Source organism: Chrysochloris asiatica, unplaced genomic scaffold, assembly GCF_000296735.1.
Source record: "Chrysochloris asiatica unplaced genomic scaffold, ChrAsi1.0 scaffold00293, whole genome shotgun sequence".
Taxonomy (NCBI): domain Eukaryota; kingdom Metazoa; phylum Chordata; class Mammalia; order Afrosoricida; family Chrysochloridae; genus Chrysochloris; species Chrysochloris asiatica.
The window spans coordinates 2,226,767-2,252,577 of NW_006408811.1; the positions used below are offsets into that span (position 1 = coordinate 2,226,767).

Consider the following 25,811-nt stretch of genomic DNA (forward strand, 5'->3'; position numbering starts at 1 on the left):
AAAACTGATGATATGCCCTGTAAACTTTCACTCAATTCACATTAAAAACCTTAAGTTATACTGGGAACAGAATGTAAAGGTGCTCACCATTGAAACACATTGCATTTTTCCAGCATTTTGACTCCATGAGGATGGCAAGAAAGTGTTCCAATTAATAAAAAGTAGTGTTGACTAAGAGTAGTCAATAAACCATTATTTTGAAGACTTCTTTCAGGTTTCATTCCAGATGAAGCATTGAGCCACTGAACAATATCCTTTACTAGATCTTCTAAGTAGCCTTGCCCATCCTAAAAGAAATACAATGTGGTAATGCTGAAAGATCATTTAATGAATTTAAGCAGAAAAAACTTCCATCAAATAAACAAAAAATTGAATGATATTAACTGTTCATAGTCACTGAGTACCTATTATATGTAATCCATTCAACATAAGGTTCCATGGAAATACTATTTTCTATTTTGCAGAAGGGTAAACAGGTCTACTAGAAGTAAAATAACCTGTCTGAATCCTCTAATTGTCCAGTGCCTGAGCCAGAATTCAAACCTAGATGGGAGCTCAATCTGTATGTTTCTAAATACAGTTTATGCATATTCAGAAATATAAGTTAAACACAGGTGGAGAATGGGTGTGGGGATGATATTCAACAAAAAGCATTTGTTCTGGAAAATATTCAGAGTACTTACCTCTTCGGACTCAAGAAGAAATTCTGTAAACTGGCAACCCACAACTGTGAGCTGCTTGGACTTGGCAAAATCCAGATCTAGGTTGGCATATAATTTACTGCTAGGCTTGTAAAAATAAAGTAATCTTCGTACAAACCTAAGATCAAAATAGAATTAGCAACAAAGTGAGAAAACAAACTACTGCTTTATAATCATAAACACAGCTTTTGATATTATAAGGTTTTGAGTAGGTTGGGGGTCTGAAACACTGGGGTGAAAAGAAACACAATAAATTCATTTGGTACAATTGAGGGGAAAAATAACTTCATTATAAAGATTACTTTTGTGGAATAAGAATTTAATCATAAGAGGCCTAAATAAAAACAAAACAAAAACGGAAAAGATTCAAATACTGTTAAATAATGATGCAAGGAGAGGAATGTAATCATTGCAATGAAACGAAGTAAGACAGGATGAGTACAAAACTGATGTTTTCCCATGTAAAGTACCACTCAATTCACAATAAAAGCTTTTTAAAAAAAGATGCCTAAATGAGAAACAGTGGAGAAGAAAGATGCTGCTAGGAAAATGCAGAGTAAACATAAGAAGAAGGTAAGGCAGATAAACATGAGAAACGTGGCTGGACATAAATATTCTTTTATTTACTGTATTCTATGAACAACCTTGCCCGATGGTTCTATAAAACAATTTTATAGTTCATCATTTTAAGAAAATGTTACCATAAAAAGTTAATGCTACATTTCTTAATTTCAATGTAGTTTTTGTGTTGTATATTTCTCAAAATAATACGGCTTTTAAGTTCAATATCATGAACATACTAATAAAGTCAAATTAATGCTTCTCAAAATTAAGGCCCTCTATCAATACTGTCAGGAGGGAACAGTCGATGGAGAAGGATGTCATGCTGGGTAAGATGGAGGGTCAGAGAAAAAGAGGAAGACCCCTAACAAGATGGATCAGCCAGGTGGCATCATTGATGGTTGTCAAGTGTGGTAGCGGTAGTGAGGTTGGCCCAAGATTGGACATTGTTTCGATCTGCTGTGCATGGGGTCGCTCTAAGTCGGTTCCGACTCAATGGCACCTGACAACAACAACAATCAATACTGGTGATTGGTTAGGCAAAAATAAGAGGTGGAAAAATCCCTGGGTGCCCTACTGAACAGCATAGTTGCTTGAAGTATTTAGTATTTATGCTTCATAACAGTTGTTGTTGTGAAGTGTCGTTAAGTCAGTTCCGACCCATAGAGACCCTATATAGGGTTTGCAAGGAGCAGCTGGTGAGCTTGAACCACCGACCTTGCAGTCCAAACAGCTTTGCAGTCTGGCACATTAATGATAAAAGGGAGAATGAGAAGGAGGAGGAAAAATGGATAGCTTTCCAAAGCAAGCCAGACACACGTGGAAGCAGAAGTAGAATATTTTAAAAGGCCGTGTATTTTGTGAAGGAAACACTACAACCCTATTATGTCACCCTTATGACCTTATCCCAGTTTGAGAAAGTTTATCTTAACTACTTCCTATGCTCCAAATCTAAAATCAGAATGTAGATAACTAGAAAAAGAAATAGTTGGTATATTTTGGTTACAAAATGAAATTATATCCAAAAACTAATTTATACACATATTGAGCTTTACTTTAAAACACCAATTATTACTTTTAGCAAGCAACAGGAATAACAGAATTATTACTTAATTTCTTCAAATTCAAATGCTAAATAGTTCTTACATACCTGTGCAACTGTTCATCTTTATAGTTTCTTAGATTTACATTTGGCCACTGTGAAAACATATACAGATTTATCAATTCTCAAGCATTTAAGGAAGATAAATACAACAAAATGAAGAAAATCACGCCATCATCATGAACAGGTATCAGACCTTAAGAATGGTCCCTATGAGATTCCAATTCCATTCAAGATTCTCTTTATGTTGGAGGACTTGACTATCTCTAAGGTTCATTACAAGTGCTTCTTCTGTATCCTAAAATTATCAGAAAGTAATAAGAAAAATTAGGAAAACAAGTCCTTATATCAGCATACTAAGTTCAAACTGTAAAAACAAAAGAAAGTATAACTATTGTTTTCTCCATGTTTGTAGGAAAGAAGAGTGATGAAAACTGAAAATGCACAAAAACAATTAGTGCAAGTGGACTAAGAGACCTCAAATATATCAACCTCCACAACCTTGAAACCAGAACTAGGGGTTACTGCTACCAGCTATTCTGAAAGGGATCACATTAGGAAGTCACAGATAGAGTGGAAGAAAAATGTGGATCCAAACTCAAAATCATGAAAAAGACCACAGAGAGAGACTGGAGGAACGCCTGAGACCACAGCCCTTAGTCACTCTTCAGGTCTGGAAATAAACTCACCCCCAGGGTTCACTTTTCAATTCAACAACAGACAGGTCTATAAGGGGAACAGTAATACTAGGCAGGTACACACATCTTAGAATAAATAACCATTTGAGATCAAAGGGCAGCTTTTACCCAAGGACAAAGATCAAAATGGCTAGGGAAGATGGGAGAAATGGAAACAGGAAACACAGGGAGCAAGTGGGATAAGAGATGTTACACTCAGGAGATTGCAATCAATGGAAAACTGATGATCTGCTCTGTAAACTGTCACTCAGTTCACAATAAGAAGCTAAAAAAAAAAAAAGGAAAGAAAAAGATTTTTCATTTAAGGAGAGAATGCCATGGTTTTTCCAGCTTTAAGAAGCTAGCAAAATGTAGCTCCAAGCTACCTAGAATCACTGTAATAAATACTTGGAAGTCATTTCAAAATCTGCATGCATGAATAAAGTAACAAATTTATTCAACTGTATGTACACTAAGTGTATTCATTACAAATTAGGAAACAGAGTTTAAGTTAAACTTGCCATTTCATGTTAGTACCTTAAGAAAAAATATATCTTTTTGGACTCGAAGATATTGATCCCGCTTCTGGTGTGTTGCAATTGCTTTCTGAATAATGTGATCTAAATGAAGGCTATAAGGCTTAGCTCCTCGTTTCTTCATTTCATGGAAACGTTTTAAACAGTTCAGGGCTGCACTGGCTCGTCTATTAAGAAAAAAATAATTTAATATTGTAGCAAGACTAGTTTAATTTTTAAAATATCACTGTTGTGAATTACACCATTAAAGCTTATACAAATATAAGACTAAAAGAAAGTTATTTACTAAAATTTAAAGCACTAAAAAAAGAAACAAGAACACTGCTGATTTGTATGAAAAACACTAATTACTTAGATTCAATTAAATATGTATTTCCGATCTTTTCTTCTATAATGGGCACATTCTGTGTAATGCTTTTAAGAATTTCTCCCACAAGTCAGAAACCTGCTTTTAGTTGCCTCAAGTCAATTCCAACTCATGTCAATCCCATGTGTAGAGAATGCAACTACTCCACTGGGTTTCAAAAGCTGTGACCTTTATGAAGCAAGTTACCAACTAGGCCTTACTTAAGACGCACCTCTGTGTGAATGTGAACCACAGTTTGTTCAGTTAATCATAAAGCAATTAACCACGTGTGTAGCAGGACTCCTTCAGAAACCTTTCTTATAGTTTCTCATAGAAATTTTAAGTATTTGCTTATCACATTTAAGGTCTTAACTAACTGAAGCTGGTTTATGTGTAGCATTGTTGTTGTTGTTGTTATGTGCCGTGGAGTCGGTTCCGACTCATAGCGACCCTGTACAGGGTTTCCGAGGCTGTAAATCTTAACGGGAGCAGAAAGCCTCATCTTTCTCCTGCGGAGCAGCTGGTAGTTTCAAACTGCTGACCTTGCGGTTCGCAGCCCAATTCGTAACCACTACGCTAATATGGGAAATTATTTACGGGAAGCAGTTAAGAGCTAATTCTACTTTCCCTAAAAAAGGATAATAAATGATAATGAACAATCTCTACCTTCCCTACTGATTTGCAACTTTAAATATTATCTTTTTAAAAGGTAGGTTTACTTCCTTGTTGTGGTACATCTTGGAAAAGTTTAGTAGTAATTGTGTCTCAGCTTCAAAACATTTGGTAAACATGATTCAGATTAAGAATTTTAAAACTTTAAGATGTGCTCAGATTGGCAAACATTTACTCTTACCAAAAAGAGGATTTACTAAGCTAATAAAGAGCATTTTAAAAGGATAGTTACTACTGGAATTTTGGAGGTAAATTTCAATTCTTGTCAAACCTTAAAAATTAATGGCCATACCCAGACCCAAAGAGAGTTTAGGTCTATAGGGCCCTTGATGGTGCAGTGGCTTGAATGTTGGGCTGCTAACCAAAAGGTAGGCAGTTAGAACCCACTAGCCTCTCCTTGGAAGAAAGATGACGTAGTCTGCTTCCATACAGATTTACAGCCTCAGAAACCCCAGGAGAGTTCTCCTTTGTCCTCAAGGTCACTGTGAGGAGGAATCAGTTTGATGGCAGTAGGTTTGGGCTTTGGAAAAGTACATTTTCCATCATAAAACTACTCAGATATAAGCTGAATCCTACCATTACTAACGAAGCCAAGAGGCAGTTCATATACGGTCCAATGATTGTAGTTTGTCACTTTGTGAAATCATATTTTCATTGAGATAATTAAAATTAAAAATAACTAAACAGAATATTGGAGTCCTGGTGGGGTGCTGTAGGGTAAGCACTGGGCTGTTAACCATGAGGTCAGAGGTTAAAACCCAGCAGTCACTCCTTGGAAACCCTATGCAGGGTTGCTGTTAAGTAGGAACTGACTTCTCCACATCTAACATCAACAACAAACAGGATTCATTATCATTTATTATTTATTTACATTGAGGTCCATATGTACATTTTCATATTAATAAAGCCGACTAAACTTTTGGAGACTGTATTACAATTGTTAACATAGTTCCAAATAGCTAACAAACTATATTTCATTAGCATTATAAAGAAAAAAAGATGTGTCCACATATATAGATTTTTCTGATCATAAAGGAAAAGTATGACACTCCTAGCCTACATATAGTTTTTACTAAATCAAAAGAGATTATTACTAGCACTTTCAGATCAAGCTCCCCAACTGTCCCTTTTATATGATATTACTGGCAGGAGAACACCAGCAGAACTACAGGTCTAGGAGGGGCTTAAAAACCTTTACATAAAAATTCCATTATCTTCTCATTCCAATTTTCCACAAATCTTTTGACTCTCCCTCATATTAACATACTTTTATTTATAAAATCTATGTTTGTAATATTTCCTTCAGTACTAAGAATTCTGTATACCCTATGTCCAGAATATAGGTTATTAAATGCAAGTATTCTTAATCACATATGTAAGAGAATACATTGTTGGTCTTTTGTTTTGGTAATTTGAAATAATCCACAGATATGTTAAAAAAAGATCCTGGATTGCAGTTAAAAAGCCTTCTTATTGGTCTGACAGAAAGTTTATATCCTTGCATGCTAAAAACTGTGATTTTGTTAGACTCTAATACTTTATAGCCCAAAATGGAAATGAAGTATTTTGATAGCTATTAAGTTTTCCTCTCTATAAGGCTTTCCTAAAAGGATTTCTAACCCTGACCTAAATAAATTCCTTTTTTTCAAAAGAGAAGGGCATTCATGTGAATACAAACAATAACAAATGCAAACTTTTCTAGATATTTGATACTTACAGCCTTTTTTCCTTGGGGATATCAAAGGATGCGGCCATATTCATTAGGGTTGGTAAACAGTGCAAATGATGACTATGTGAATGAGGAAGAATTGTGTTTGCCTAAAATGAAAAATTTCATATAAGCTTTCAGAAATGTAAATATTTTGCTAAGAATTATCTATAAATATTTAATTTCAAAATTAATCAAATGATTTTTGTCACATAATATATACTTATTAACCATTTTTAGCTTATCTACTTTCAACAAGGATGAGATTTAACAAGTATACAGATCACATATCAACATCATACACTAATTGCCATAGATCCTATATTTCAGTATTAAAATTTTAAATGGTACCCAGCCAATTTCAACTCTAAATACTATAAAAGAACTGTCCATCAAAACTCAGATCCAGTACTACAATGCTAAAAGTACATAAAAAATGGTTTCTTAAGCTATATAAAGTACCTTCTCAAAATAGGTTTGTCTCATATGCCAATAATCTTTGAAACAAAAAACTTATTAACTCCTGAATTTCAAATAAAATCACAGCAAGAAACACCTGTCTACCAATAAAAATAAGAAAATTAATCATTAATGCAGAATCCAGAACATTTCAAGAGAATTACATAATTCTGGTGTATAAAACAAAGGAAAAGGATGAAATTTATAAAACAGATTAATTCATATAGAAGTCAATGATTTTGACTATGAATATTTTTAACAGAAATGTGATCTTGATAATTAAAATAACAATCATCAGACCTAAGAGTCTACTTAATCCTTTCACAGATGGACTAAGATATCGATATATGAGCAAACAGCTAAATAATTCATTGAAACAAAAAGACAATTATCATGAAACTTTGTTTAGCTGTCTTATTCTCACTCACATACCCACTGCTACAGGAGAAACTGAAATGGGAGTGGGGTGAATCAACAACAGCAAAAAGAAAATACTCTGCCAAAAAAAACAAGTCATAACCGACAATTTAGAAAGATTTGCAACAGGATTACTTCTTCCTTAAAACTTGTTGAACGTGATTCTTTTCATTCAGTATTTCATTAGCCAGTCGGTGACCTACAGGAGCCCTGGTAGCACAGGGTTAAATCATGCAACTCAGCAGTTCAAATCTACCAGTCAGTCCAAGAGAGAAAGATGAGGTTGTCTGCTCTCCTAAAGACTGACAGTCTCAGGAACCCTGAGGAACAGTTCTACTCTGTCCCACAGGGTCACCAGGAATCGGAACAAACTCAATAGCAGTGGGTTTGGTGTGGTTTTGGTAAGTGACCAAGAAATATGAGTTTTATTGCACTAACTTGCAAAGCCCCATTCCCCATCCTGCTACTGTTTGTGGAAATAGGGAATTAGTTAGATCACTTTCCTAGCTCCTGGTTTCCAGAAGTAACTGATGCCATAAAATCATGGCATAAAGAAAGGATTCCTACTCTCTAAAGCTCAAACTATGAGTTGTTGTTGTTGTTGTTGTTAAGTGCCGTCGAGTTGGTTCCGACCCATAGCGACCCTGTACAGGGTTTCCGAGGGTGTAAATCCTTACGGGAGTAGAAAGCCTCATCTTTCTCCCGCGGAGCGGCTGGTAGTTTCGAACCGCTGACCTTAAGGTTCACAGCCCGATTCGTAACCACTACGCTAAATCTTCCTACTAACATTTGGCTGCTGACTGCCATGTATCTATACTAGTGCTATCTAGCTGCAGTTGTTGTTGCTGTGTGCCATGGAGTCGGTTCTGACTCATAGTGACCCTGTACAGGGTTTCCGAGGCTATAAATCTTTACAGGAGCAGAAAGCCTCATCTTTCTCCCGTGGAACAGCTGGTAGTTTTGAACTACTGACCTTGAGGTTCGCAGCCCGATTCGTAACCACTACGCTACCAGAGCTTAGCTGCAGTTGTAGTTGTTGTTGTTAAGTGCCGTTGAGTCGGTTCCGACCCATAGCGACCCTGTATAGGGTTTTCCGAAGAGCAGCTGGTGAGCTAGAACTGACAACCTTGCAATTCAAATAGCTTTGCAGTCTGCCGCATTAACCCACACCGCCACACCAGGACTCCTAGCTGCAGGAATACCTGCAAATTTGCCACTTCTTCCTTTCTAAGTAGGAAGATTTTCTGAGAGACACTAAGATTTATTATTATGACTGAAAGTGAATATAAAAGTTAAAATTCATTATTTTACTTTTTTTCCATTTATAAAACCAACACATATATATAAGCAATCTTTTTAATACAAACATTTCTGTAAAATGCTAATCGTTTTTTTACCAAATACAAGCATCTACTGTTAAAGTAACCTGTTTTGCCAATGAAAGCATTAAACATCTGCAATGTAGAATCACAAGCTGTTAAGCTTACCATATGTAAAAGCTCCCCTAATAGGATGGTAGCTCTCACAGAGATATGGTCATCGCTATTTGTTATCACTTCAACCAAACCCTTTGAAAATAAAAAGAAAACATCTGTGTTGCAGTATAATACATACGAACACATTTATGTTCTATATGGTTGCTACTGTGAAAGTACTTCATTAGTGAGAATACAATACAGTAAGGTTTATAAATGGTACCTCTAAAAGTCCATTACGAATAAATGCAGAGAGTATCAATGCCAAATAATTATCCATGAGGTCTGGCCTGGAAATAAACAAACATAGAACGGTAACAGTTCACCTAGTATTTTACATACTAGGTAATTAAATATAAAAATAGATATTATAATAAATTAGATACATTTATATGTATAAATTGTACCTGGATCTGGCACGATGAGGAAGAATCGTTTTTGCCTCTGCTGCTACAAAGCCATCAGGGAGCCTCCAACTGTCTTGGAATCTACCTGGGTCTAAAATAAATAAAATTCTGTAATTCGGAGATTTTTATTGTTGCTGTTAGCTGCCATTGACTCAGTTCCGACTCACAACGACCCTGTATAGCATTTCCAAGGAGCAGCTGGTGGGCTTGAACTGCCAACCTTGCGTTTCAAACTGACTTTGCAGTCCAGAGCACTAATCTGCAGCTCCACACCACACAATTAAAACATCAGTGCGAAGTGCAGAGCCATGGACTAATCAGTTTATAAACAAAGAATGTTCATGTAAAAAATGGACACAAAAATATATTTATGCAAATGTACATTGATCTAACTGTATTTTGCAACTTAGGACACACTATTATTTTCCCCCCTATTAATTTTATACCACAATGATACAGATGTTGTCGTTGTTCAGTGCCATCGAGTAATTTCTGACCAATAATGAATGACCCTGTATAGGGTTTCTGAGGAGCAGCTGTGAGCTTAAACCGCCAACCTTGCAGTTCAAACAGCTGTGCAGTCTGGCACATTAACCCACAGTGCCACACCAGGGCACACTAGGAAAAAGAAACTGATATTCAGTGTAATTTGGGTTTTTTTTTCCCTTAGGGACTGCTTCCATTCGATAAAGCAATTTTAAAATTACACTATTATTTTTCATCCAAGCCATAGCTAGCTAGCTAACTAGATAGACAGATAGATAGATAGATAGATAGATAGATAGATAGATAGATAGATAGATAGATAGATAGATAGATAGTTGTTGTTGTTATGTGCCGTGGAGTCGGTTCCGACTCATAGTGACCCTGTACAGGGTTTCCTAGGCTATAAATCTTTACGGGAGCAGAAAGCCTCATCTTTCTCCTGCGGAACAGCTGGTAGTTTCGAACTGCTGACTTTTCAGTTCACAGCCCGAATAGATATACAAGGGGAACAACAACACCAGTAAGTATGTTTGGAATGACTGGAATGGGCAATCATTCAAGTTCAAAAGGGCAACATATACCTAAGGACAAAGCTGGGAAGGGCTGGGAAGGTGGGTGGAATGGAAATAGGAAGCACAGGAAGGAAGTGGGATCACTGTTGCTGCCTAGAAAACTGAGATGAAAGATTTCTTGATTGTAAAATTGATGGTCTTGTCTGTAAACTTTCACTCAATTCACAATAAAAAGTTTTTAAAAAATTACAATATATATAAACACAAATGAATTTCAATACTTGCCTACACTGAGTAGTGCTTCTATGAACTCTTCAGTCACAACCGGTAGGGGAAGACGAAATATATCATAAAGCACTTCAAGAAGACCTCGCTATAAGGCAAACAAATATTTCATTTACTTTTATTCAGTAACTCTTTATTCAAAGACTTTTAAAAAATATTCTATTCACAGAATAAAGAAGACGGTAAAATAGAGGTATAATATTTTGGAAAACCACTGTACCAGGTCTACATTAGAGAAGAGATAGCTACTGAATGCTTACTACAGACGAAGATAAGTAAAAAAAAAAAAAAAAGTATTGCTACAGATCACTTACTAAACAAAAACATCAATATATGAAGCTATTATTTCTCAATATATCCTTCCTCTAGGTATGTATGTATCTGAATGTGATGTTTCCATCTCTCTGACTCTTACCAGAATAATTCTGCATTCTACGATTTACACCACATCAAGATGGCAGTTTTGGCACCCTCAAGACACTCAAATTGTGTTCCTTTGAAATGTTATTTGAGTTTTGGGAACAAAAAGCAATCTTAAGGGGCAACAGCAGGCCTGTAGGGTGAATGAAGTATGGTTTCCCAATGAAATTCCTGTTGGACAGCCCTTGCTATCTTCGAAGAATGAGCAAGTATGCTATCATGGTGGGGAAAAAAATCCTTCAGTGAAACTTTCCTGACCTTTTTCTCACAAATGCAGATTTCTATTTTCTTAAAACTTCTTCATAAGTCCCATAATCATCTTGTGCCCTTTTAAAAACTATATCAAGATTACCCCTTTGGGATTCCAAAAAACCTTCTGATCTGACCCTCTCTGCTTTAAATTTAACTAGCCCAACAGATTCCGTCAGAAGCCACTGTTTTTATTGCTTTGTTTTCTGGATGATATTGGTAAATTCAAGACTCATGCACCGTTAAAACTCGTTCCAGAAAATCATTTTCTGCCACAAAATCTTACTTAAAAGACCGATGGAAAGATCAGCTCTTTGCTCAATGGTGCCTATTGAGCTGAAAAGCCTGCTGAATTCACAATGGTCACTTAAAATTGAAAATGCTGGACCATGTGTGATCCCAACTCCAAAAGGTACCACATCAGCGATAATTCTGTGACCTTTTACCAGCTTCCGTACTCTGGCCAGTTTTTTTATTCATTGAGGTCTACGGTCTTCCTTCTCTTGGCTATTTTTCAGGTCTTGCTGACCGTCCTTAAAAAGTTTGATTCATTAAAAAACACTAAACAAACAACCTGTTGTTTAATATGTGGGGTTTTTGTTGTTGTTATGTGCTGTCGAGTTGGTTCTGACCCATAGCGACCCTGTATAGGGTTTCCAAGGAGACGCTGGTGAGCTTGAACCGCCAACCTTGCAGTCCAAACGGCTTTGCAGTCTGGCGCATTAACCCACAGCGCCATACCAGGACTCTGCTGAAAACTTGTTGCAAAGCTTCAATGATTTGGGAAGATGTCCACTTCACTTTTGTTAAATAAGTTTTTCCCCCCACTGCACAAAAAGGATCTTTTTTATGAAGACACCCTAAAACAGTAAGTCTTACTGTCAGAACTCGTCTGCAGCCATCCACTGATAGCAGAGGCAGCTCTGAAGACAATTTGCTTGGAATAAACCCATGCATGCATGCATGGACTGGAAACCTAGTAGCAATACTTTCATACTTGCACTCATACAGTATTTAATCTTCTCAACACATTTAACCCCTACTTTACACACCAAGACACAAATCTGAATGTTAAAAGTAATCTGCCCAAGGTCATGAAGTTATAAATAAAACCAGGAGTCAAACCTCAGTTAGATAAACTCCAAAGACCATGTTCTTTCAAACCCACCAGGCTATAAAGGAAAAAGTCAACTGAAGTGCCCAATCGTTTGCTCCTTGCTCTGAACTCTTCCCCTATACAATTACATCCTTCCATTTTCATGGCCTACGTGCTTTTATTTCAGATTTTAAGCAAAGATTTCCCTTCCAATGTCAGACTTGGCTTACATAAAAAGCAGCAGCAATAAAAGGGGTAAAACAAAGAATTAAAGCAAGCAAAAACCTCTAAAAAAGAGGAGAATCATTTGAAAAGTTTGTTTTTGTCTCCAAATTCAATTTTTCAAAACAATTTTATACAAATTTCTATATACTATTGAATATAGAATCATACCTAAAATATAAACATATAAAAAAATAAAAATAAACATATAAATTTTAACAATCCAATTTTAATCAATTTCAAATATAAAAAGCCATAATGTATAAAAAAAATTAGACAACATAAGATGCTTAAATATGATACATGGTGGTTATGTGCCACGGAGTTGGTTCCGACTCAGAGTGACCCTGTACAGGGTTCCCGAGGCTGTAAATCTATACAGGAGCAGAAAGCCTCATCTTTCTTCCACGGGACAGCTGGTAGTTTCGAACTGCTGACCTTAAGGTTCACAGCCAGATCCGTAACCACTAAGCAACCAGAGGTCCTTAAATACTATAAATACTGTTTGCTACATGTATTTGTGTTTTGCTTGAATCTTACCATGAGACACCATCCTTCTATATTGTTAGCATAGTAAAATTTGACTTTAAGGCTTAATGAGAAAAGCATATTTCAGATTTTCTAATTCAATTTTTAATATGGCCATCATTTTGAACAGCAGAAAGATTTCAAACAGTATGCATTACATGGAGGTTTCACCTAAGGGTAAAACATATTTTCACATATTTCCTTAAAATCCTATGACATAGCTTAAAAATTCATGAGAAAAAAAGCATTAATTATACTATTTATTAAAGAAATATTAATTTCTTCAATTAAGCGTTAAGGGATACACAATCACAGTATTTTTTGCCTACCCGTATCTCCATATTTGGTATGCAAAGGATTCCAATTAGCGACTGTATCCCGGAATTTCCAGGCTTACATAAATTAATAATACCTAAAAATGAACGAAAAGAAAAATCACTAAGTTGAATTTTTTTTTTTTTTTAACTCTACATATGTTGTTGTTGTTAAGTGCCACTGAATCAGTTCTGACTCATAGTAACCCCATATAGGGTTTCCAAGGAGTGGCTGGTAAGTTTGAACCGCAGACCTTGTGGCTGAAACGGACCTTGCAGTCCAGTGCATTACCGTGCAGTGCCACACCAGGACTCCAAATCTGTAAATATGTACCCATAAAAATAAAATCTGTGACATTTTTTCCAGGCCTTAATATTATGCATCATATTGATTATGATAACTGACAAAATATTTCTAGTATTTTTCTGTATTTCCCTACAGATTAACTATTATTACCAATAATTTCTTCATTTAAATTCCTTCCTCTATTTCTGTTCTAGCTCCAAGAATTAAAAGTTCATCAATTTACTGTCGAATGCTCCCTAGTTTGCTGATTACCTACCCTTTGGGGTAAGAACATTGGAAAAAATAAGACCGGGATCATTTTTCACTGTTAAGTATATTCTTTAGCGTAAAATTTTGAAAAATTCTTACACTTCTCTTTTAAGAGTCCTGGCCTGGCACTGTAGGATAAGCACTGGACTGCTAACTACAAGGTCAGTAGTTCAAACCCACCAGTTACAGCTTGGAAATCTCATATAGGGTCACTGTAAGTCAGAACGGACTCGACACACAAAAACAACAATGATAAATTTACTAAATATGCAGATTAACTTAATCAACAGGCATAAAAAATGTAATTTATTAAATATATATATATATCAAGTTTTTAAGTTCGAGAACTGAATCAAGTATTTTGAATATATGAAAATTATGTCACAATGGAAGAAATTTAAAAGCAGTACTGTTGTTGTTAAGTGCTGTTGAGTTGGTTTTGACTCACAGGCACCAAGTTTAGGGTTTCTGAGGATTGGTGAGTTTGAACCACTGAGAGTGTGGTTCAAACCGACCCTTGCAGTCCTGCAATTATCCTACAGTGCCACACCATGACTCCTGAAGAGCAATTAGCACATATAAAGGACTCAATATCATTTATTCATCAGGGAAATACAAATAACATTCACAATGAGGCATGACTACACACTCACAGCAATGGTTAAAATTAGACATTGAGAGCATTAAATGCTAGGGAGGAAGTAGAGAAGCTGGAACTCACATGCACTGCTGATGGGAGCATAAATAGTGTAAGTACTATGGGAAAAAAGTCGGGCACAGTTAGTTTTGGGTTGCTATGAGTCAGTACCAACTCAAGAGCACTTAATAACAGTGTACTGAAAAGAAATTAAAGTGCAAGTCCTCAAAAAGGCTTATACAAGGCTGCTCATAGTAGCGTTTATTTAGAATACCAAAACTGGAAAGGGCTCCAGGTAACGAAGAGGAGGAGTACTAAACAACTGTGATACGGTCACCTAATGGAATACTACTCAACAATAAAAAGTAACGCATTACTGACATATGTATATAACAGCAAGAATGAAGCTCAAAACTATGCTAATTAAAAAAAAGTCTTACATAAAAGTGTACACACAGAACAATTCCACTTATATTAAGTGATTTAAAAAAGAAATATCAGAATAGCAGATGCTCCTAAGGATCATGTGTTAACTGGAAAGGGGCCTCATGGGACTTTCGGAGATGATGTCAATGTTCTGCATCTTGGCAGTCCTTTAGGTTACACACATATTAACAACTGTCAAATGATACACTCAGGAGTTGTGCATTTCACTATGTAAATGCACAACTAAAAAAAATAAAAGAACCTAAGTATTAAACTCTAGTTAATGCACATGCTGAGAAGTTTACCAGTGATGGGTAGTGATGCTTGCAACATACTTGGAAATGCATTAAAATAACATATAATGGACTAAAAAATGCATAGCAAGCTGAGCAGACAGACAAGCAGATACAGAATAAACTACTTAACCTATAAATAGCATCAGAGAACTTAACTACTACTTAGGAAATTATTTCTGTGGTGAAATGCTGTCTTCAGAATTCTAGTTTGTAATTTTATTATTTCTCTTACATCAGTAGAAGGGTGGACGACTCTCAATCTTAACAGTTTTCTAATGAAAGACCAGTAATTAAGGGCATCAAAAATAAAATTCCAGTAGAAAAATGTTTAAGAACAGTAAGGAAGAAGGCTGGCAGTGAGTAGACACAGGAAGTAGAATGAAGTGATATTCTGATGGTGAAAGTGATACTCTGGTATGGCGCTGCAGGATAATGCACTGGACAGCATTACTAGAATGCGCTAGCTGCTTCTTGAAAACCCTATACAGGGTGGCTGTGAGTCACAACTAACTTGACAGCATTTAACAATAAAGCAAGATATAATTTATTTGGGTAGGTTAAAAACCACTTTAATGGCAAACCACTCATGTGTTAGAGTGTCATAATGTGGTGGCTCGCGCATTGCTGTGATTCTGAAAGCTATGCTACCAGTGTTTTAAATACCAGCAGGGTCACCCAGGCTAGAGAGGTTTCAGCAGAGCCCCCATACTAAGAATAAGATAAAGCAAAGACATACTACATCTGAATGTTCAGCCACAGAAAACCTTCTGAATAGCAGTGGAACATTGTCAGACATAGTGCTGAAAGATGAAAATATTATGAAGAGCACCAGAATATAGTCAGATAAACTGCCGAAAGATGAACCCCTCAGTTTGGAAGGCACTCAAAATATAACTGGGCAAAGCAGCCTCCTCAAATTAAAGTTAACTATGATGACGTAAATGGAGTAAGGCTTTTGGGACCTTCATTTGCTAATGGGGCACAATTAGGAGAAAGAGCTGCAAACATCGATTAATAATCACAACATGGATTATATACGAAGTATGAATCTAGGAAAATTGAAAGTTGTCACAAAAGAAATGCAGCGCATGAAGATGGGTATCCTAGGCATTAATGAGCTGAAATAGACTGGTACTGACCATCTTGAATCTGAAGGAATTCCATGAAGGAATGACAAATTCAAGAAAAATGACATCATATTTATCATCAAAAAGAACATTTCAAGACCTATCTTGAATTACAGAGTGAAAGGTAATAATCAGCAGTCAAGAAATCAAATGATGTTGCATTAGGGAAATCCGTTGCACAGGAGGTCTTTAAAGCATTCAAGAGCAAAGCCTGACCCCAAATCATGATATTTTCAATAGTATGTGAAACTTGGACAGGGAATAAGAAAGACCGGAGAAGAACTGAAGCTTGAGTTAAGGTGGTGCAGAAGAATATTAATATGAACTGCCAGAAAAACAAACAAATCTATCTTAGAAGCAGTCTATCCAGAATGTTCCTTAAAAGCCAGGACAGTGAGACTTTGTCTCTCAGACTTCGGACACGTTATCAGGAGGGACCAGTCCCTGGAGAAGGACATCATGCTTGGTAAAGTGGAGGGTCAGTGAGAAGAGGAAGATCCACACGAAATGGACTGGCACAATGGCAGCAGCAATGGTCTCAAGCATAGCAATTGTGAGGATGGCACAGGACTGGGCAGAGCAGTGTTTTGTTCTGGTAGTCACATGGCCGCTGAAGTCAGAACCGATTCCATAGTCAGTATTTTTCTACAAGCTTTCTGAAACCCTCTCATATGTATATGAAATACAAAGAAGAGTAGCTATTTACCAATTTTCTTCACCATATTTTAATAATTTTTGTATGAATCCCTATGGCTGTAACAACAAGATAAAAATTATGAGTAAATTACCATATGAATTAAATGCTGTAATAATAAACATTTGCTCTAAAAGTTGACCTTTGTCTTAGTAATAAAAGCAATGCAGAGTAACATACCTGCCCAGGAGCGGAATGTTGCTATGATGCCCATTTTACTGGCTAGAAATCGTGCTTCTCTGTCTTCTCTGTTACCAGGGGAGAGAAGAGCAAAGCAAGGAAACCAAATGTGAAAAAGAAAAAGTGAAGCTTTTCTAAGTACTATGTATCAGAATAAGAGCTATCATTAGTTCATGTTTAAATATTTACACAGGAAATTAAAAGCTGTATGTTAAAAAAAGTTTCAGATCTACCCCACAATAAGTTACATAACTATATAAAGACTCCCAATTTAAAGTTGATGACACAGTGTAAAATAAATTATCAATTTCTGTGTTCAATCTCATGCTCCCTGCTCTTTCTGAAAACTATTCTTAGATGGCTCATTAGCACGTATAATTGAGCACTAGAGAGAACATAAGTCTGTGTAATCAGCATCTCTGAATCAAGGCTGTCCCTTAGTGAAGAAAACTGCTGCATTAATTTCACACTTTTATCACAAACATTCTGTTCACTTCAAAATCTTGGCCCTAAACTTATTTGAGCATTCCCAACAAGGAAACACATATATTTACAAAAACATTATTAAATAACTGGTGGTGGTGGTGACGGTGTACCACTGAGTTAGTTCCAACTCAGTGACCCTGCATAGGGTTTCTGAGGCTATAAATCTTTACAGGAGCAGAAAGCTTCATCTTTCTCCTGCAGAGCGACAGGTATATGTGAACTACTTACCTTGAGATTAGCAGCCCAGCTAAAAACCCACTAAGCTACCACTCTCTATTGGGAGTCCTGGTGTGACATAGGATAAGCACTGGACTGCTAGTTGCTTCAAGGATGGAGGTTCAAACCCAGCAACCACTCCTTGGAAACTGTATAAAGGGTTGCTATGAGTAGGAACCAACTCGATGACATTTAACAACCACAAAAGTACCACTAATATCACTATCTACTTTCTTCCTGGGAGTGTGGTGGCTCTATAGGATAAGCAATGGACTGCAAACCACAAGGTTAGCAGTTTGAGGCCATCAGCTGCTCTGCATGAGAAAGATTAAACTTTCTGCTCCCTAAAGATTTACTACCTTAGAAACCCTACACAGGGTCACGATGAGTTGGAACTGACTCAATAGTACTTAGTAACTTTCTTCCTTGACATTTGTCTATGCAAGCATCACACTTGTTTCTTTCCATGCAATAGTTATAGTGAGTAATTATGCAATACATTCACCATGTGGGACATAAGGAGCCCTACTGGCACTGTGGGTAAAGCATTTGACTGTTAATTGAAAGGTCAGTAGTTCAAATCCTCTGTAGGATACAGATGAGGCTGTCTGCTCCCCATAAAGATTTCGTTTTAGAAACCCTAATGAGCTATTCTACTCTGTCCTCTAGGTTGCTGAGTTGGAAGTGATCCAATGGCAGTGAGTTTGGTTTTAATACAATAGTGATCTTGTACTCTCTATTCATTCCACTTCAATCACGGTAACTACCTTGCTGATTGCTCATTTCTTCCTCAGTAAAATTTTTAATGGTTACGAGAATATAGGAGTCCTGGTTGTCTAGCTGTAAGATAAGCACTGGACTGCTAACCTCAAGACCAGCGGTTAAAACACTCCAGTTGCTCCTCAGAACCCTAATATGAGGTCACTATGAGTCAGAACCAACTGAATGGTACTAAGCAACAGAATAACATGAGAATATCAAATGCTAGAAAAGTAGATAGGAAAAAAGGAACAGAATGGATACAAAGCAACTATAAAAAAACAAAGTAGAGGTAAACAGTGAGAAAATCTACAAAAAAGGGAATGCAAACCTGATTTTTTTTTTTTTTTAAATTAAGAAGCTATGTCAAGCAAGAATCATACCCACCCCCTCCACACACAGAATAGACAGGGATGGGCAACTTGGACATTGGCTACCCAAAATGAGGGGCAGGGGACTACAAAGGCAAGAAGTGACTGGCTTACAAGCTTTCAAGAGGGAACCTAGATCCAGAGGGCCTGGAGGAAGGTAGAATCTCCAGTGAGTAGTATTCAATCTGTCTAGGCGGGGCTGATGCAATGAAATGAAGACGCATCTCGTGTGATACAATAGTGAATAACTGTTATCAAGACTAATTGTGAGGGTCGGAAATGTAAAGGTAGACGTTTTAAAGCAAGGAGGGGAGTGATTAACTTTTCAGTTTAGGAGCGGAGGTCCCTAGGACCATCAAGGGAGGAGAGGAGAGAGCGGGACCCTACCCAGAGAAGCAGTGGTGCCTGAAATGGAGGCAGAGATGATGACATGGAGCGATGGAGCAGCTGGAGACTTTAGATCCAGAGAGGGAGAGCGACTGTGTGCTGAAGACCTAGGGGGCACGGGGGAAGGATTGCATGGAGGGGATTGTAACCATGGCAACGAGATGATATACGATAGGATGAATGCAAAACTAATATTCTCCCATGTAAACTATCACATAATTCACAATAAAACATGTAAGAAAAAAAAAAAAAGAAGCTATGTCAAAACCAAAAACCTAGACTACTGCTATCAAGTCAATTCTGACTCATAGCTACTCTATGGGACAGACCAGAACAGCCTCACAGGGTTTCCAAGTCTTTCTTCCACAGAGCAACTGCTGGGCTCCAAGGATCTACCTTCCAGATAGCAGTCAAGTGCTTTCATCACTATGCAACCAGCGCTCCTCTACACTCTGTTGTTGTTGTTAGTGTCACTGAGTCACTTCCAACTCATCATGATTCTGTACAGGGTTTCTGAGGAGTGTGGCTAATGGGTTTGAACCACAAACCTCTTGGTTAGCAATCCAGGGATTACAGTGTCACAACAACAGTAAAATTGAGAATAAAACCGAAACTAAAATGGGGAGGGTGAAACAAGTGAGAACAAGGCAGCCCACAGCTTTGTGATTAATCTTACAGCACTGCTCTTAAAAATGTTGGTGACACAGGTGGTGTGGCAATTCATTCTCTAGCTTATTACAGGAATCAGTACTAGTTTAAAAATCGCTTATTTCCTGATTTCTTGGTCATGCTGTCATTGTGTCAGGTGCCACCTCACAGCAACCCTACGTACAGGACAATAAAACACACTCAGTCCTCGCCATCCTCACCAGTTTTGCTATGTTAAAGCCTGCTGCTGCAGTCACTGGGTCAATACATTTCATTGAGGGTCTTTCTTTTTTTCCACAGCTGACCTTCTCCTGTACCAACTAGGATGTCCTTCTCAAGGGGCTGGTCCCTCCTAATAACTTTGGAGATATATCCAAAGTACGTAACATCCAAAGTACATGAGATTAAGTTTCACCATCTTCCTTTCTAAGGAACATTCTTGCTATACTGTTTCCATGACACATTTGTTTGTTGTTCTGACACTCCATGGTATATTCTTCACCAATGTTGAGCATTACTTTTTATTACAACCACTGTATGCTGCCAGCAGCATAGACAGCCTGGACTACCCCTCACCCCTTGGAGGTCACTGGCTGGCAATGTTGTTGTTGTTGTTAGGTGTCATCGAGTCAGTACTGACTCATAGTGACTCTGTGCACAATAGAACGAAACACTGCCTGGTCCTGGGCACACAGCCTTGATCTCATCCTTCTCATGCCCTACCTTCCCTGGAAGCTTGTTGTCAGGCTAGGACTTCATGACAAGGAGCCTGAGCACCAGCCGAGTTAAAGCAGGGACAGCTATAGAGTCTGGGTCTGGGTCTGGGTCCAAGGTTGCTGAATGGCACTCAACTTCAGACAATGCTGAAGTAGTGCCAGGCCAGGCGGTGTGCAGTAAAGTGAATCTGCCCCTGCAGCTTTCTGTCCTGCCCAGGGTCCTGCTAGTCCCAAACAGAACACTGGTTCTGGGGCCTCACGAGCACAATTAAGTGTTCTAGAATATTCATACGTCACAATGTTGTCCATAGCTAGTCATGATCCACACAATCAAAAGCCTCTGCATAGCCAATAAAGCACAGGTAAACCATCTTTCAGTCAAGATCCATCTGACGTCAGCAATGATACCCCTTGTTAGATAACTGCTTCTGATTGAGCTTGAACTTCTGACAGTTCTCTGTCAATGTACTGTTGCAGTTGTTTTAGGATTATCTTTTACAACATTTTATTTGCATGCAATATTGATATTATCTGATGATTTCTGCATTTGTTGGGTCAGCTCTCTTTTGAACAGGCACAAATGTGGACCTCTTCTAGTCAGTTGGCCAGGTAGTTGTTTTCCAGATTTCTTGGCATAGATGAGTGAGTGACTCCAGTGCTACATCAGTTTATTGAAAGATTTCAGTTCGCATTCCACCAACTCATTGAGCCTTGTACTTTACCAATGCCTTCAATGCACCTTGGATTTCTTCCTTCAGGATCACTGGCTCTTGATCATATACTATACCTCTTGAAATGGTTGAATATCGATCAATTCTTTTTGGGACAGTGACTCTGTGTATATACTATCTATTAATATAAGTGGCTGCAATCCTCACATCACGGCACATTTCTTTGAATTGCATCATTTGCAAATCTTCATGTAGGACATTATTTGATTCCTGGGTAATTTAAATTATAAATTTAAAATGATCAATTTATTCTCTCTTGTAATTTTGTTCTTTAGTCCCTCAATGTTAATTAAGTTTTAAGTATACAGAAATAGAAAAACAAATACAGAAGGGTTATGAGTCGGGTTGCTAATCTCACAGTCAGCAGTTCGAAACTACCAGTGGTTCTGCGGAAGAAAGATGAGGCTTTCTGCTTTCATAAAGATTCACAGCCTCAGAAACCCTACACAGGGTCACTATGAGTCAGAACCAATTCCACAGCACATATCCACCACTTTTTTTTTTTTTTTAAGAGCCTTCATGTTGGTTCTGACTCATAGTGACCCTGTGCAGGGTTGGCAAGGAGTGGCTGGTGGCTTTGAATCACAGGCCTTGCTGTTAGCTGTCTGGTGCTTATCAGGCAGCACACACCAGGACTCTAATCTATCTTAAAATTTTTAAATATAAAGTTTCCACTCTTCTGCTGGTGACCTGGGTCTCTACAATTGTAAGTCATTTCCTTAATAAAAGCTTCTCTTTTTATATACAAATATATGTCTCACTGGTTTTGTTTCTCTACAAAACCCAGTCTAAGAAATGTGGTAACAAGTGAGTGGGGTTCTTGAGAAACAAAATCCCAAATATTAGTTTTCTAAATCGATGCTCAAGTCTGACTAATATTAAAGGCATTGACAGGGTGGAGGAATGTCTGACCTTCACTTAACAGGAATTGGCCTTGGGTAGATTTTGAGTTTTTCTTTTTCTCTCTTGTGGAACCACAGGAAGTCAGACAAGCATTAGGAGTGGGGATTCACTGCAAAGGCTCATGAAAACATGAGGTTTTGTAAGAGAAAAAACAGAGGCATAGAAAGTTTGGATTCTGTTACTTGTAGTTACTGAAAGATTTTTACCTCCTGTCTGCAGGAAGAAAGGTAGCTTTGGGAGTTGCCTAAAGCAGATGTCAAGCTAGTTAAGCAGGATGGATGACAGGGGACCAGGGCCTATTGAATCTACCCTGCCAGAGGCCCAAGGCCCTATGTATAGAATTGGGTTAGTCTAAAGGTTAATAAGAAAAGATTGAACTTGAGTGTTTTTAAAAGGTTCATGTGTTTGACTGCCTTTTGGATACTGATTTCTCCTGCCTATTATTGTAAGATAGAGTCCCGGTGTGGTGCTGTGGGCTAACGCGTCAGACTGCAAAGTCATTAGAAATGAAAGGTCAGTGGTTCAAGCTCACCAGCTACTCCTTGGAAACCCTACACAGGATCAATATGGGTCATAATTGCCTCGATGGATTTACATCAACATTATTGTAAGATACACATACTTGTGTGATAGAAATTAATATTGTTGTTGTTGTTGTTTACGTGCCATCGAGTCAATACCGACTCATAGCAGCCCTATACACAGCAGAACGAAATACTGTCCGATCCTGGGCCAACCTCACTACTGTTGCAACGCTTGACCATCTATACTGCCACTTGGCTAATCCATCTCATTGGGGATCCTCCTCTTTTTCTCTGACCCTCCACATTACCAAACATGATATCCTTCTCCAGTGACTGGTCCCTCCTGACAATATGTCTGAAGTATGAGAGACGAAGTTTGGTCATCTTGGCCTCCATGGAGCACTCTGGCTGTACTTCTTCCAAAGCGGATATATTGGTTCTTTTGGCAGCCCATGGCATTTTCAATATTCTCCTCCAACACCACAACTCAAAAGCATCAACTCTTCGACAGTCTTCTTTATGTACTGTCCAACTTTCACATGCATATGAGGTTATTGAAAATACCATGGCTTGGGTCGGGCGCACCTTAGTCCTCAAGCTGACATCTTTGCTCTTCAACACTTTAAAAAGGTCTTGTGAAGCAGATATGCCTAATGCAATACGTCCTTTGATTTCTTGACTGCTGCTTCCTTGAGTGTTGCATTCTGGTAGCATAGTGGTTATGAGTTGGGCTGCTAACCTCAAGGTAAGCAGTTTGAAACTACCAGTTGCTCTGCAGGAGAAAGTTGAGGCTTTCTGCTCCCATAAAAAAATTAATATAGAAATGAATACTTATGATTATAGAGTGCTTGTATGCCTGCCTTCAATTTATAGTTGATTGTATTTGCTAAAAGGGGAGTTACAATTTTCCCAGAAAGAAATAGGTTTGTAGCTTTAAACCTTTGTAGAGTGCAGGGCCTTAGGTGGAATCCTGAGCCTGACAGAGCTTAGCAAACCAGAACATTTGCATTTCCAAAGACATGCAAACCAATCCTGAACTGCTCAGAGAACAGGAGATTCATACAGAAAAAAAAAAAAAAGAGACTGTTTGCTTAGAGGCATCAAGGCAAGGAAAACCTGTGCCTATCAAAGAAAATCCCCATTTTGGAATGAAACTTAAAGAGAACAGAGACTCATACGCTCACTGGTGACCACCTGGATTTGTGCGTGGAACTGGGGGAAACGCAGCAATAAAGACATGGACTGAGTTTGCACAAGTTCTATCAGCACTTTTGACCTTGAGATTAGAGAGAAAAGAGGAAGGCCTGCTTGGTCTGAAGTTTAAGGAGTTCTGTGAACTCCTGAGCCCACAGACACTGACCTAGCCTCTGGGGGTTAGGGCTGAGAGAGAAGGGGTCAGCTGTTCTGAAGTACAGGGAGTTGTGTGTGAACTCTCAAACTTGCACCTGGTATCCATGTGACCTACCTTGAATGGCTAGGGATGAGCTGCGACCAGAGCCTGACCAGATTAAGATAAAGGTGTTTGATACTGTGAGCAAGTGCAAATTGGGACAATATGATAGACTGAACTTTTACTTATGGATGCAGTTGCTCCCAAAGTCCAAAAAGAGTCTTCTGCAGATGAAAGAACATGCTTCCTCCTCAGGGTACTGAGTTGATGTTGCTATGTGCCGGTGAGTCCAACTCATAGCAACCCTGTACAGGGTTTCCGAGGCTGTGAATCTTTACGGGAGCAGAAAGCCTCATCTTTCTCCTGCGGAACAGCTGGCAGTTTTGAACTACTGACCTTGTGGTTCGCAGCCCGATTCGTAACCACTACGCTACCAGAGCTCCTTACTGAGTTGATAGGGATAGGCAATTTAGATACTAGTGATCAAAATGGGGTCAATAAAGGCATGACCACCACTTGCCTGTCAGTTTGCTGCACTGTAGTGGCCTGTATGTTGCTGTGATTCTATATTAAATGCCATCAGGGTCACTCATGGTGGACACATTCACGTTGAGTTTTCAGAGTAAGACAGACTAGGAAGGAGAGATGGATTACTTCTGAATATTAAGTCACTGAAAACCTGACAAACAGCAGTGGAACACTGTCAGAATTATCACCAGAATACTGAATATTGAAACACAATGAAGAGCACCAGAATATTGTCAGATATGGTGCCAGAAAAGGAGCCCCTCAGGTTGGAAGGCATTAAAATATGACTGGAGAAGAGCTGCCTCCTTAAAGGAGAGTTGACCAAGATTATGCAAATGGAGTAAAGCTTTCAGGATGGGGTAAAAATCAAAATGAGGAGGAACAGCTGTAAATATCCACTGATACTCAGAAAATGTAATGTATGAAGTATGGAACTAGGAAAATGAGAAGTTATCAAAAATGCAATGGAACACAGAAACATTGATATCCTAGACATTAGTGAACTGAGATGGAGTAGTATCGTTCCATTTTATTCTGACAGCCACATGGTTTATTATGCCAGAAATGAAGAACTGAAGAGGAATGGTGTCCCATTCATCATCAAAAAGAATTATTTCAAGATCTATCTTGAAGTACAACACTATCTGTGATAGAATAATATCCATATGCCTAGAAGCAAGACCAGTTAATACAACTACTTTTCAAATTTACACATAAACCACTTGAACTTCAAGTTCAGGCTGAAGTTGAAGAAAATTAAAACAAGTTCTCAAGAGTCAAAATATGACCTTGAACACATTCCACCACAATTTAGAAATCATCTCAAGAAGAGGCTTGATGAATCAGACAATAATGACTGAAGACCAGAAGAATTGAGGGATGATTACAAGAACATCATAAAGGAAGAAAGTAAAAGGTCATTAAGGAGACAAGAAAAATGACCAGAATGGATTTCAGAAGACACTCTGAAACTTGGCCTGCAGCATAGAGATGCCAAAGCAAATGGAAGATATAAAGAAGTAAAAGGGATAAAGAGAAAATTTCAAAGGGCAGATGGAGAAAA

At 37.9% G+C, this 25,811-nt stretch overlaps 1 protein-coding gene across 3 annotated transcripts in view; it reads right to left on the reverse strand.

The window, feature by feature from the left end:
* The window catches only part of RICTOR (RPTOR independent companion of MTOR, complex 2), a 71,697-nt gene that overhangs the window by 41,130 nt on the left and 4,756 nt on the right, over nt 1-25,811 (reverse strand). For 2 of the 3 annotated variants that reach the window (XM_006874679.1, XM_006874678.1), the window contains exons 2-13: nt 17,090-17,157; nt 13,189-13,271; nt 10,345-10,432; nt 9,062-9,152; nt 8,878-8,944; nt 8,667-8,747; nt 6,313-6,413; nt 3,579-3,744; nt 2,561-2,662; nt 2,413-2,459; nt 684-819; nt 88-287 (exon numbers count right to left, since the gene is read on the reverse strand). In XM_006874679.1, the coding sequence (XP_006874741.1) occupies nt 88-287; nt 684-819; nt 2,413-2,459; nt 2,561-2,662; nt 3,579-3,744; nt 6,313-6,413; nt 8,667-8,747; nt 8,878-8,944; nt 9,062-9,152; nt 10,345-10,432; nt 13,189-13,271; nt 17,090-17,123 (1,196 nt within the window). In that variant the 5' untranslated portion in view covers nt 17,124-17,157. Of the gene's footprint in view, nt 1-87; nt 288-683; nt 820-2,412; nt 2,460-2,560; nt 2,663-3,578; nt 3,745-6,312; nt 6,414-8,666; nt 8,748-8,877; nt 8,945-9,061; nt 9,153-10,344; nt 10,433-13,188; nt 13,272-17,089; nt 17,158-25,811 lie in introns of those variants that run through there. The other variant, XM_006874677.1, reaches the window with a different exon arrangement.